This window comes from Canis lupus, chromosome 24 (genome assembly GCF_003254725.2).
Source record: "Canis lupus dingo isolate Sandy chromosome 24, ASM325472v2, whole genome shotgun sequence".
Lineage (NCBI taxonomy): Eukaryota > Metazoa > Chordata > Mammalia > Carnivora > Canidae > Canis > Canis lupus.
This window is the reverse complement of record NC_064266.1, coordinates 2,211,740-2,225,425: the sequence shown is the minus strand read 5'-3', so window position 1 is coordinate 2,225,425 and position 13,686 is coordinate 2,211,740. Positions and strand designations below refer to the sequence as shown.

The 13,686-nt window shown below is 37.5% G+C and overlaps 1 protein-coding gene across 3 annotated transcripts in view; it reads left to right on the top strand.

Moving 5' to 3' along the window:
• Window positions 1-13,686, top strand: part of XRN2 (5'-3' exoribonuclease 2) — an 86,593-nt gene that overhangs the window by 25,589 nt on the left and 47,318 nt on the right. For 2 of the 3 annotated variants that reach the window (XM_025469108.3, XM_049100659.1), the window contains 11 exons: window positions 1,816-1,874; window positions 1,951-2,040; window positions 3,127-3,199; window positions 3,342-3,392; window positions 3,889-4,046; window positions 5,258-5,332; window positions 5,420-5,553; window positions 5,653-5,710; window positions 5,794-5,901; window positions 10,025-10,069; window positions 11,748-11,879. In XM_025469108.3, the coding sequence (XP_025324893.1) occupies window positions 1,816-1,874; window positions 1,951-2,040; window positions 3,127-3,199; window positions 3,342-3,392; window positions 3,889-4,046; window positions 5,258-5,332; window positions 5,420-5,553; window positions 5,653-5,710; window positions 5,794-5,901; window positions 10,025-10,069; window positions 11,748-11,879 (983 nt within the window). The remainder of the gene's footprint in view (window positions 1-1,815; window positions 1,875-1,950; window positions 2,041-3,126; window positions 3,200-3,341; window positions 3,393-3,888; window positions 4,047-5,257; window positions 5,333-5,419; window positions 5,554-5,652; window positions 5,711-5,793; window positions 5,902-10,024; window positions 10,070-11,747; window positions 11,880-13,686) is intronic. The other variant, XM_049100658.1, reaches the window with a different exon arrangement.

The following is a 13,686-nucleotide window of genomic DNA, read 5'->3' as shown; positions in this document are numbered from 1 at the left end:
ACCTCTTTTCTTTTTTCTTTTCTTTTCTTTTCTTTTCTTTTCTTTTCTTTTCTTTTCTTTTCTTTTCTTTCTCCTTCCTTCCTTCCTTCCTTCCTTCCTTCCTTCCTTCTTTCCCCTTTCAAGGGAAGCACAGCTCTTAAGCTAACTTCGATGTATCTGTAAAGGAGAAATAACATTGTTTCTCTTTTCTGTGGGGCTCTTAGTGTTCTTTTCTATGAGATGAGGGCTATTAGAATGCTACAGTTCTGTAAACATTTTCCTTACATCAGTCTTGGTAGCTTGTTTAGCTTAGCATGTTTATTGCTTCCCCTTAGAATTCAGAGATCTGTAAGAGGAGACACAGGATGATGTGATCCATGTTTATAGGCTATCACCAAGTCAGACACACTACAGTAGAGGTGGATGCAACAGGCACTGAGGCAGTGAAGTACTCAGGGTACCCTTGATGTGGGGGAGAGGTGGGGTCTGATCATCTTTGCAGTTCCTTAGAGGTTAAAATTCCTGATGGTCACTTAGGTGGAAGTTGATGAAGTCTCAAAAGGGAGGAAGGTCAGGGAGTCCAGATACTTAGTGGGACTGGTTTTCTCCCAAGACACCTGTCTGTGAGATAGAGTGTAGTTGTAGCAGGGTAATGTGTTTGGTGTTTTGTTATATAAGTCAGCATGATAGACCAGGAAAGCAGTAATTTATGGGCTCAAGATGCTGTACTTTGCATGTAAAAGAGGATAGCTCAGCCCTGCAATTACAATACATTTTCTGTTGTTTTAATTTGCCAGAAGTGTGCAACTATATAGTTACTTTAGCTGTAGCTTATAATTAAAATGCTTAATCCTATTTGTACTTATAAAAGATTGTCTTTGATTTTAAAGATGTCTTCTTTCTTAAAGATGTTTGAGATATATTTGTCTTTTAAAAAGCTAATCAGGGCAGCCCCGGTGGCACAGCGGTTTAGTGCCGCCTTCAGCCCGGGGTGTGATCCTGGAGACCCGGGATCGAGTCCTGTGTCGGGCTCCCTGCGTGGAGCCTGCTTCTCCCTCTTCCTGTCTCTCTGCCTCTCTCTCTCTCTCTCTCTGTGTGTGTGTGTGTGGGTGTCTGTCATGAATAATAAAAAAAAAAAAAACTACTCAGTGAAGTAGAAGACAAATAGGACTTTTATATACCAGCTGATAATTTTCTTATCATATAAAACTGTAATAAACTCAACAGTTTAGGGACACCTGGGAGGCTCAATCAGTTAAGTGTCTGCCTTTGGCTCAGGTCATGATCTCAGGGTCCAGGGATCGAGCTCTGCATCAGGCTCCCTGCTTGGTGGGGAGGCTGCTTCTCCTTCTCCCTCTGCTCCTCCCTTTCCCCTCCCCCTACTCATTCTCCAGTATGCACATGTGCACACTCTCTCAAATAAAAATCTTTAAAAAAACAAGTCTGCACTTTAGTTTTGTTTTTCTAAGGTACCTTTATCTCAGGAATTACAAGATGAGAACTCCTAAGGTGTGTGTGTGTGTGTGTGTGTGTGTGTGTGTGTGTGTGTGTGTGTGTTCTGAGGGCATTATAAAGAATGTCATAATTTTCATATTTCTATGAAATATATAAAAACTATAAAATTTTTAATATACCATGTATTATTTGATGGTCATGCTAAAGCTTATATTAAATTGGAAAGAACAAATCTTATTTTCTTCCCCAAAGAGGGAACATTTGTTCCTCAGGTGACAGTGTTTCCCTTTCTTTTGTATTTGAACTTTTTTTTTATTATTCTGGCTTAATACTAGGTAATTTTTTATGGGAAGAACAAAACATTGACTCTCTTTCCTCTAGGTGGCTTTCTTCCTCCAGAAGAAATAAAAGAAAGATTTGATAGCAACTGTATTACACCAGTAAGTAGTCTCATACTTTGCCAGCTATTGCTAACTCTTAAATGGTAGGTTAATTTATTTCTTCGTATCATTTTAGGGAACTGAGTTCATGGACAATCTTGCTAAATGCCTTCGCTATTACATAGCTGATCGTTTAAATAATGACCCTGGGTGGAAAAACTTGACAGTAAGTTTCACATTTTGGTACTTCAGAGATAAGGGTGATCATTTTAGGCTGTACTTTGATATGACTGATATTCTTTGTCCTTTTATTCCCCCCCATAAAATGCTAGTTGACTGTCAGAGGAAAGGGAAGCTTCCAGGGTTATTAGAGATGGGATGCCCTGCACGGTCCCTAGACTGCTGAGTTTTCTTTCAAGGCCAATTTTGTCCTCTTATCATCACAATGAAGCTATAAAATGGGACCCATGATTTAAAAAAATATATATATATATATTATTTTTAAAATATACTTATATATATGTAATAATGTGTGTAGAGGAAAGCAGTTTTTAAATAAAAATTTTTGTTGTTAGAAATCAAAATAGGGATCCCTGGGTGGCGCAGCGGTTTGGCACCTGCCTTTGGCCCAGGGCGCGATCCTGGAGACCCGGGATCGAATCCCACATCAGGCTCCCAGTGCATGGAGCCTGCTTCTCCCTCTGCCTGTGTCTCTGCCTCTCTCTCTCTCTGTGACTATCATAAATAAATAAATTAAAAAAAAAAAAAAAAAACCTTTAAAAAAAAAAAAAAAGAAATCAAAATAGACCAAGATTAAAGTCCTGGGGCTGCCTTTAAAGAATAGCTGTGTTCTAAGTATTCAAGTAAAATTTAAGGGAACCTTTATCTAATTTTAAATTCGAAGCTTATTTTGTTACAAACTAGATATTATATTTATACTATATTTATAATACTATGTTATACTGTATTTACAATATAAATATAAATTATATTTAATGGGTATCTTTTATTGATTACTCCCAGGACTTAGTGTGGTTTGGGGCTGTATCCTTGGGTAACAATGAGATTATAGAAACTTGTGAACTGATTAGTTCTTATGTTGGCTAAATTTGACTGAAACATTTTTTCTATTCCTGTAGTAAGCTAACAAGGGAAATAATTTTGGTGTTTAACACATATATACATTATGAAAGATTTCCAATTAATAGCACTGTCTTAATTGAATTATCCCAACTTATTTTAAGCTATTCAGTTTTGGTTTTTGTGCTAGAAAATTGGGGATAAGTTGAAAGTATTAAAAACTCTTTTCTAGGTTATTTTATCTGATGCTAGTGCTCCTGGTGAAGGAGAACATAAAATCATGGATTATATTAGAAGGCAAAGAGGTAAAACTTCCTTATAAATATTTTATTATATGTTCTATTAAAAAAGATAAGCTATTGTATAGAAAATATTTGGTAAAATGTGATACTCCTGTGGTATAAAATACATTTATATACATATGATGTATCTTTTCCCCCTCTTTAGCCCAGCCTAACCATGACCCAAACACTCATCATTGCTTATGTGGAGCAGATGGTAAGTTTCTTTTTTGGGATTTGATTCTCTTGGGTTAAACCATAGCAAGTAGATGGGTTGGTGTGTTGTAATGGATTATCCCTGGTTGCCTGGAAATTCTAATATGCCTTGCTCATTTTATATTTGAGGAGGAAGTGATATTAAGTTTAATCTGTAATTAATATTCATTTATCTTACATTTTTAAAATACTTTTCCACCTTTTGATATTGCTGCACATACCTTTAAAATGGACGATTTCCCCAGGGTGTTGACTCTTGAATGGTAGTCTATAATTTGTGCCTATGTGTCTGGAGGACAACTTGTTGCCTAAGAACTAAGAAGTTTAGGCTTTTTGGTTTTACCCCCTCTGTTTTGTGCTTGTTTGGGCTTTTGTTTTGTTTTGTTTTGTTTTGTTTTGGTGTCTTGTGTTACAGTGGACACCAACTTTATTGTTGGTTGTGGTAGGGTCTTCTCTAAGTACTCACTGTTCATCGTTTTATTGTTGTTGGTTGATAGCTGATCTCATTATGCTCGGCCTTGCTACACATGAACCCAACTTTACCATCATTAGAGAAGAATTCAAACCAAACAAACCCAAACCATGTGGTCTTTGTAATCAATTTGGACATGAGGTCAAGGACTGTGAAGGTTTGCCAAGAGAAAAGAAGGGAAAGGTAAGAACTTTGAAATGGTAGTTCCCTCATTTAAAGTTTTTCTATTTTGAGCAGCCCCAGTGGCTTAGTGGTTTAGAGCCGCCTTCAGCCTAGGGTGTGATCCTGGAGACCCAGGATCAAATCCCATGTCAGGCTCCCTGCATGGAGCCTGCTTCTCTCTCTGCCTATGTCTCTGCCTCTCTCTCTCTCTCTCTCTCTCTCTCTCTTTCTCTAATAAATAAAATCTTAAAAAAATAAAATAAAAATTTAAAATTTTATTTCTTGTTATAATCAAATATATATACCACACAGTATACTGTTTTAATCATTTTTAAGTTATAGTTCAGTGACATTAAGTATATTCAGGTTACTTCATTTTTAGAATGGATAAAGAGAAGACTGTATTTTATTAGATTCTTAAGAACCTACTTTGTTACCCCTCATAGGAATGTATCATTCAAAGCTCTTTAAAGTGAACACATACTCAGAAACATGCATGCACTCAGTCGTTCTACTCTCCACTTTTTCTAATAGCTTATGTCTACATGAGGATTAGGTCTCCTAGTTAATAATACCTCTTGCACATGCTTTGTTTGTAGAAGTATTTTTTTTCAAATGGTTATTTTTCTTAACTGTAAATCAAATATATTAATCTGCTTGATATTTTTAAGTTACTCCTAGTTCCTACGTATTTGGGGTTCACTTGATTATATCCAGCCCCCTCTGAACAGGTTTTCATCTGATATAAGAATATGGTGCCTCTTTAAAAAACATGCTGAGTGGGGGAAAAAAAAGGTAAAAAAAATATACTGTTGGAAGAGTCTAGAAGTCTGTATCATGAAATTTAATATTGACTGGATGTAGGTCAGGGGTTGGCAAACTACAGCCCTCCAGATTTGGCCAATGACTAAGAATGGTATTTATATTTTTAAAGAATTGTAAAAACAAAGTGAGACATGAAAGAATATGCAGTAGATACCGTATGTGTCTCCAACAGGCTAAAATGTTTATTCTCTGGCCTTTTGCAAAAACATTTGCTGAAACCTGGTCTAGGTGTGATTGAGATTATGGATAATTTTTTATTTTTAAAATGGTTTGATGAGTTCTTTTTTTTTAATACTTGTAATATTAAAATGGATCTTGCTTTAGATGAAGCCATGATATTTATTTAGTTGGAAAAAGTTACAGGATTTAGAGTAGACTTGTTTAATCTTGACTGCCCTTTCCTGCAGCATGATGAACTTGCAGATAGTCTTCCCTGTGCAGAAGGAGAATTTATCTTCCTTCGTCTTAATGTTCTTCGGGAGGTATGTAGCAATAAACATCGGAATCAGTGCTCTAAAGCAAGGTGGGTTTTGATAGCTCTAATGGAAGCATTCCTTTTTGGTTTATAGTATTTGGAAAGAGAGCTCACTATGGCCAGTCTACCGTTCACGTTCGATGTTGAGAGGAGTATTGATGACTGGGTCTTCATGTGCTTCTTTGTGGGAAATGACTTCCTTCCTCACCTGCCATCATTAGAAATTAGGTATGTGTGTTTGTATGGGTTTTCAGACCTGTGTTTTAGCCTTCTTGCCTTTACAGTGCATACTGGTCCTAATGCGTAATGTTTGTCTCCTGGTGGCAGGGAAGGTGCAATTGACCGTTTGGTTAACATATACAAAAATGTGGTACACAAAACTGGGGTAAGTTCACTCTTGAATAATTTCAAAACAGAAGTATTTGCTTTTATAAGAAGATCATTTTACATGTATTTTATCACTTACAGGGTTACCTTACAGAAAGTGGTTATGTCAATCTGCAAAGAGTACAGATGATCATGTTAGCAGTTGGTGAAGTTGAGGATAGCATTTTTAAAAAGAGAAAGGATGATGAGGTAAAGTGTTTCTATTGCAGTAGCTAAATTGCTCCTGTCTCTAATAGGCTGTGATGATCCCTTGATTGTACTTTTAACCTCTCTGAGTGCATTGTTATATCATTATAGTATATCAAACACCAATGTAATCATGAGTGGTCAGTGCTTTGATTATTTTTTAAAGGTGATGCTTGCTGTGTGGAACTGTGTATATTGCACATTGTGTGAGTTGCATTGTAATTTTTTTCTCTCTTCATAATCTTAATTAAGATAAAAATCCAAATACCTGTCTAATCAGTAGGCTATGAAATGAGGGTGCCAAGGCTAGATGAATGTTGGGATTGAACTCATTGCTGCCCTATTTTACAGGAAATATTTATGTCCTGGAGGACAGTTTAAGACTTAGGAACTCCCTACTCTGGTAGTAGAGTATAGGGGGTAAGTGTTGAATTGCATCAGCCAAGGTGTAAAGGATTACAACTTTGAGTAAGAAATTTATATATGAGAGAAAGAAATAAAAAATAAAAAGCACTTGGAAATTGATTACATATGATAGGATGAGTGCTTAGGTGAGAAGTCCAGGTTTCTGGCTTGGGCAGTGCCATTCACTGAGATAACAAGCACTTGAGGTAGGGCATGTTGGGGTGGGGAGAAGGTGGAAACTGAGTTTCATTTTGGAGACACTAAGTTTGAGGGGCCATATAGGACTGGAGAGGAGAAAGTCCATGAAGCAGTTAGATGGATTTGTGTAAAAGCTCAGGGCAAAGTCTTTTGAAAGGAGATTTGAGAACCGTTAGTAGAAGGGAGGTACTTCAAGTTGTGAATGTCCCTGGGAGGCTGTATGGAGCGAAAGTGCCTCCAACACAAACCTTGAGACACATGGACACTTAAGGAGAGAGAAAAGAGCTAGTTGTAGAGAGATGGGAGGAAATCCCTAAAGAGAGGAGAAGCCATTGGTGCTGAGGGGTCAGAGCCAGATGGACAGGCTCCTAGTCTGTGGCCAGAGGTTCAGAGGCTCTGGGGAGTCAGTAGGGCAGAAGGGCAGCAGCTTGGAGGCAAAGCAGGTTGAAGAGTGATTTTGGGGGAGTGTCAAGGGAGGCAAGCAGTGAGTAAAATTACAGATAGTGGCTTCTTAGAGATTGAAGGAGATCCTTTCAGAAACTAATCTTACAACAATTCATATGCCTATTTTGAGCAAATAGCAATATATAATGTCGCTACAATGCTTCATGACCTCCTTATAGAATAAAATAAGTCATCGTATCTGACAAGTTTTTATATTTTCTTCAGCTTTGTGTACTATAGCTAGTGTGCTCTCTTTCTTAGAAGTTTTGGTACAATTTTATATAACAGAGTGAATGACCTATAAGCATTCTTTCCAAAGCCTTTGGTACTTGGTAATCCACAGTGGTGGCAAGAATTTTTCATGTGTAAGGTTCAAATAACAGAACTAACTTTGGGATATCAAATGTCTACCAGGATAGCCATTTTGAACTAAGTCTTCAACAATTCTAGGTGAAGTGGAGTTGGCTACACTTGACATGCTTCCAGTTATGCTTAAGAAAAAAACTATATGTATGTACTATGTACTTGTTACAAAAACCTTATATTAGAACAACTTTTTTATGTGGCTTTAGCAGACACTCTGTACTAATAAATATTGGTGATATTTGGCATTAGAGCAGGATGTATTGGATTTGGTAGGTACCAAAGTGCTTCAGATTTAAGTAATATGGTTTCTAACTGGACTAGCAGAGAGGGCATTCATTATAAAGCTCTTCTTGAATCTTTTTTGGTGTTCTTGGCGTATGATGTCCATCAGCAAGGTTGGGCATCGGTGGAAATTTATGAACTCTCAGAAATTCAATATAAAAGTATCCAAGTGTGTGTATTTTCCTGGAAAGTATGTATGTCCAATTTCCTGGAAATTGGCTTTTGACCAATTTTGACCAGCACAAAATAGACGGTTTTTAGAAAAGGAATACATCGGTATTTGTTACTAAAACTGAGCAGTTGAAGGTGATGCTTTCAATTTATAAGCTTTGATGTTTGCCTTTTACCTTGCAAATATTCATTTATTTAGCGCACATTTATTGTTTGTCATGTGTCAGATAGTATTCTGAGTGTCACTGATATTTACCATAAAAAGCAGACAAAATTCCTGACCTTGTGGAGCTTACATTTTTCCAGAACTGGACAATAAGCACAAAAACAAAGTAAACCGTGTACTGTGTTAGAAATTTAAAGCATGTGAGGAAATATCTGGGAAGGTGAAGATGGGGTCATTGCAGTTCTAGAAAAGGTGATTAGAGAAGGCCTTACCAACAGATGACAATAGATAAAGAAAGACCTAGAGAATGTGGAGAAATAAACCATGCAGGTGTTTGCAAGAAGAGCATTTCAGGCAGAGAGAATGGCCAGTGTAGAGGCTCTAGGGCATGTACCCAGGATGTTGACTGTTTGAAGGCAAAGATAGAAGCTGAGATCCCAGTTAGGAAGCTCTTTTGCAGCAGTCCAAGGAAGCCGGCATGGTGACAGTGGGGATGACAAGAGGTAGTTGGATTTTGAATATGTTTTGATGGTTGAACCACTTGGATAATGGATTCAATGCTAGGTTGAGAGAAGGAAAGATACCAAGAATGACTCAAAGGCTTTTTGTCTAAGAAGTTGAAAAATGGTCTGAACAACTGATGAATAAGACTGGAGATGCAAAGTTGGGGGTGGGGACTCCATTGTGGGCATGTTAAGTTTGAGACATCCAATTGGAGATGCTGAATGGGGAGAGGTCCTGGCTGGAGACTCATCACCATATAGATGGTGTTTAAAGCCATGAGACTAGATGATTACTCTCATGAGAGTAGAGAAGTCCAAGTATTAAGCACAGAGGAACACCATCATTGAGAAGTTGGGGGAGTCATGGAGCAAAGGCATACGGCAACAGTGGAAAAAGAGAACCAGGTGAGTGTAGTGGCTTGAAAGCCAAGTGAAGAGCATGATTCAAGACTGAAGAGTCCTAGAGAAGGATTGAAAACTGACTAATGGCTTTCACAGTCTATAACTCGTTGGTACCCTAGATAAGAAACATTTCTTAAAGATGGAGAGGAAAGCTTGATTAAAGAGTGGTGGATTTCATATCTTAGGAGGTTTTAAGGTAGCCATTTACCATATATCCAACATTCAGCTTCTCTTCTGGCAGGAAGTATAAATTTTAGATCTTATTAAGGGTGTTATTTTGTATTTGGCATTACCGACTTAGAAGGGATAGAAGTGACAGCTGTAAGGTGGCAGTCACAGTACCTGCTGGCCCCTGTTTGGGGCTGTTGTAGGGCTTAGTTGTTGTTCCAGTGTCTTGATGCTCACAGAATCGTGGGCATGGAAGGAATGCTTTCTAGGGCCAGGGAGGCCTTTCAACGGCCAAACAGTGGGAAACAAGATCAATCCCAAATCCTATTTAATTGAAACCGTGACTACATTTTGAAAATGAGTGGAGGGGAATAATCAATGCAGACTTGACCCTTTCCTGTGAATTAAATTGGCTCAGAATGAGCAATGCAGACATCTGAATTTCCTTCCTTTCTTTCATGAGATTGACTTTTTGGAACCTGGGGGTTAGTAGTGTTTGCGTAGAGCCCCACTTCTTTCTTTACCCACTTTGTGCCGTGCATGCTACAGAATTAGAAACTGTCAAACAAGCTCTTTTTAGGTAACAGAAGCTTATTTTTAAATTGTTAATTTTTTTTAAATGGACACTTTGGTTATTAAACTGTATTCAGCTAAAACTTAAGAATTATTTTCTTTCTTATTTGTATCTTCTCCATACTGACAGCCTATTCACTCCCGGGTAAAACCAAGAGTCTTTGTCATAACTCTTGCATTCTTTCCTGAAATGATGTCAAAAATGATCTGAAAAACATTAAGAGGAACAATTATATCTAAACTCCATATTTAGAATGCTTTCTATCCACCTTAAGTTCTGATAAACAGCACTTTAAACACATGGTCCATTGCCTAGTTTAATTATGGACCTAGGTTTTTGGGGTCTTCCTTTAAAACTTAAATTGTTTCTCAAATCATTCCTGGTAATGTTTAACTCTGACATTTTTGTGTAATTATTTGACAGAATATGTGGATTTTATACTTTTAGGACAGTTTTAGAAGACGACAGAAAGAAAAAAGAAAGAGAATGAAGGTGAGTTTTAATTAATTTCATAAGATTGGCAATAGCATAAGTTTATGATTTGGAAGAAAGATGTTAATTTCAGTAGCTTTATTCCTTATCCACTAGGAGTTGGTTAGGGATATAATGTCTACCCAGCTGCCTTCTTGCCTGGAGAAAGAATGCTAGTGTCAGGTCTTTTTTTTTTTTTTTTTTTTTTTAAGATTTTATTTATTTATTCATGGTGCGGGGGGGGGGGGGGGGGCAGAGACACAGGCAGAGGGAGAAGCAGGCTCCATGCAGGGAGCCTGATGTTGGACTCGATCCTGGGACAAAGGCAGGTGCTAAACCGCTGAGCCACCCAGGCGTCCCTCAAGTCTTTTTTTTAAACTCTAGAGTCTAAAAGGATGTGCTTGATGGGCGTGGGGTGCTTAGTTAGCTATTTGAATTTTTTTCTGATAATCAGATATTGTTTTTATAATAAAAAAATGTCTACCCTTTATGTCTTCTTAAAAGTTACTGCATTCTGTCTAAATCTTTGTCAGATTAATCTTCCTGAAACTCCTTTCTTTGTTCAAAAATGACCAGCAACTTTGCAGACCCCTCAGAGCCCATTTCTGTTTCAGCCTGGCATGCGGAGTGTACTCTGATCTGGTCCAGTTCTATCTGCCCAGCTTTTATGTGCTGTCTTCTAAATGCACCATGTCCCTCCTGAGTCACAGTGTTGCCTGCATTTGCTAGTTCTGAGTGGATTTCAGACCTCATGATTCCCTCACATCTTACTTAGCTTTTCCACCAGGGCCTCCCTTGTGGCCTTGGCCCTAGTGCAGGATAAGCAGTCCTTTCTTTGAACCCTGCTGCTTCTTACTTGTGATATTTGTTTTCTTACCTCATTGCATAATGCTCTATAGTTACTTCTTTAGTTCTTGTTTTCCTTGTCTTCTTTACTGGATTTTAAACTCATAGAATTTAGGGAGCGCTTTTTATTGTTTTTTTTTTTTTTTTTTTTTTGCGCTTTTTATTGTTATATTTTATTAGAAGTGAGCAAGTTGGGGAAATGTAGAAGAGAGAAAAGTAGAGTTATTTATTGTTACGGGTAGGTTCAGAACCACTTAGATTGAGAGGGGCGTATCTGCTTTCTGCCTTAATGTATTCCTATTTTCCTTCAGTCAGTATCTGTGTAAAAAAGTGTGTTCTGTCAGTCAGCCACAACTACAACTATTATAGCTATTACAGCTACAATAGAACTCTAATTAATTGGAAATAAAAAGTTAAATTCTAGCAAGGTGAAGGGTAAATAAAAGTGGACTTTCCTAAGTATAAATCAAACTCCTGACTAGTTCTTTAACCTTAATAGTTAATATTATTTTTATGCACCTGAAACTGTTTATTGAATATGTTCTGAAATTGTCAGTAAATATAATGGAACAGTTTACTCAGGCTTGCATAGATTCTTTGTATCAGAATAGTATGTTATATGTATGTTTAGAACTATTCAAAAAAACTATTATTATTAAATACTACAGAATATTGTTTACAGGGTATTACCATCAATTCAAATTGTGGACAGTCCTGTAAATGCCAGCAGAAATTCAGTTCCTCCCTTAAATGCTTACAGTGGGGACTCTCTTCCATTGCTTTCTTTTCCTCCTGTCCTCTAACTGTATTGTGATTTAATTTTAATTTCTACATTTCTTTCCATTTATGTTAGAGAGATCAACCAGCTTTCTCTCCTGGTGGAATATTAACTCCTCATGCCTTGGGTTCAAGAAATTCTCCAGGTTCTCAAGTAGCCAGTAATCCGAGACAAGCAGCCTATGAAATGAGGATGCAGAATAACTCTGTAAGTGACTGACTTTTATGTACCATTGAAAAGTGACTATCAGAGGTCTCTTGCAGTTGGGTGTGAATTTTGTTACTTAGCCTTGAGTTGTTTTGTTTTGTAGTTTCTCTCAATTTCTTTTCCTTTGAGATATCTTTAACTCTGTTGAATCCATGATTATCATTATGTAAATATCTAAATGATATGAAAGAAAAGAAAATGCATGTAAATATAGATAGCTAAGTGGCTGCAGTGTTTCTGTAATGCAAATGAGCCTCAGTACTACCTCCTTTCCCTAAAGGAACTGGGTGCTAGCAGCATGATGGGGACATGGGAGTGTCTCATAGCTGGAGGTAAGAGTGGAAGGTGGGTTTTCCCCTTTATCCAGGGATCTGCCTTGGACATTTTATTATTTATGTTCCTCAGTCTGTCAAAGCAGGTTACTTCTCACTGCCTGAACTCTTGCTCTCCACATCAGGCATGGAATAGATCTGAGTACATATTTTAAGGTCACTCTTGCTATGCAAATTCTGGTTGCTCTGTATTTAGAAACTCAGGAACTGAATAGATTTACCACCTAGTGTCCCTCCTTGTTTGAACTTGGTGATTCAGTCTAAAGAAGCAGGTCATCTCTGCCAGCTAGGCTGTACTCTGTCCAGTAGCTTCTTATTGTAGTCGCAACACACCATGAGCACAGAGCACATGGCAGGGCAGCAGCAGGCGTGAGGGAACAGACCATGAATTGATATACAGCAAATAATCAAAGCTATTGCTTATTTCAGGCTGGTAGGCATTAGAGAGTGTGTGTTGTAGAGAGGACATATATTTTGTAAGTTTGATATCGTGTAAATTTTTGTTTTGATATATTCAAGGAAATTGTATAAGTTTTAATATTTCATTATTCTAAAAGTTACCCTATTGATGCTCAAATCCTTTATTACAAGGCAACGCTGTATGTGGAATTTTTGCCATATCAGGAGACTGATTTATATTCCTGCAAATTCCCATCTTGAAGTTTTAGGACCTTAGATATGGAATTTGAGAACTCATAAGAATTTGCATCTCCTAGGAGAAGCAGTCTGGGTTTTGTTTTTGTTCTGTTCAATTTTTGTGTTCTTATCTTATGCCTTACACCATTAACAGTGGGATATGGAGGGTCAGTCAAGGGATTGCAGTGAGATGCTTGAATAGAACAGAAAAGGCTGATGTCCCTCATTTAAGATTGAAGGGACTGCCTTCCCCACAGAGTGGATGGAACAGAGTAACTTGTATTGTCAAACACCATGTCTGTGAAAGAATGCTATTTCTTAATCCTAGGAAGGCAGGGAGGTTTAAACTTTGCCAGCTATAATTGCAGTGACAAAGATTCCAATATTATATTGAGGCTCCACAGGACTAGACTAGTCCCACTGTTCAGTAATAATGTCTGCCATGGGAGTAGGAGTAGGGAGATTGATGATTAGGTTGCTTTCTCAATCCTATCTTAATTCCCCATCACACAGTTGTTTCTGTTGGACTCTGCATAGAGGGATTTTCATCTGGAATGTTGTGAATTTAAGGAAAATCACAAAGCCTAATTACCTGTTCATTTAGAGGGAGCCTTTAAAGTTAAGATTTTTTTTTGCTGTTTGGTTTGTTTGTTTGAGCTGTTGGGCATATTAGTGTTGAGTAGTGTCTGCCTCATGGTCCACATTGTTAGTGTTTTACTAACTGGCTTCTGTTCTTTATAAATATGTGTTTTTAACTTTTGCGTTCTGAAATATCTGACTGTATCTGTGGCCATTGCATAAAATGTGATTGTAAAAAGAGCTTTTTAAAAAGGAATTTG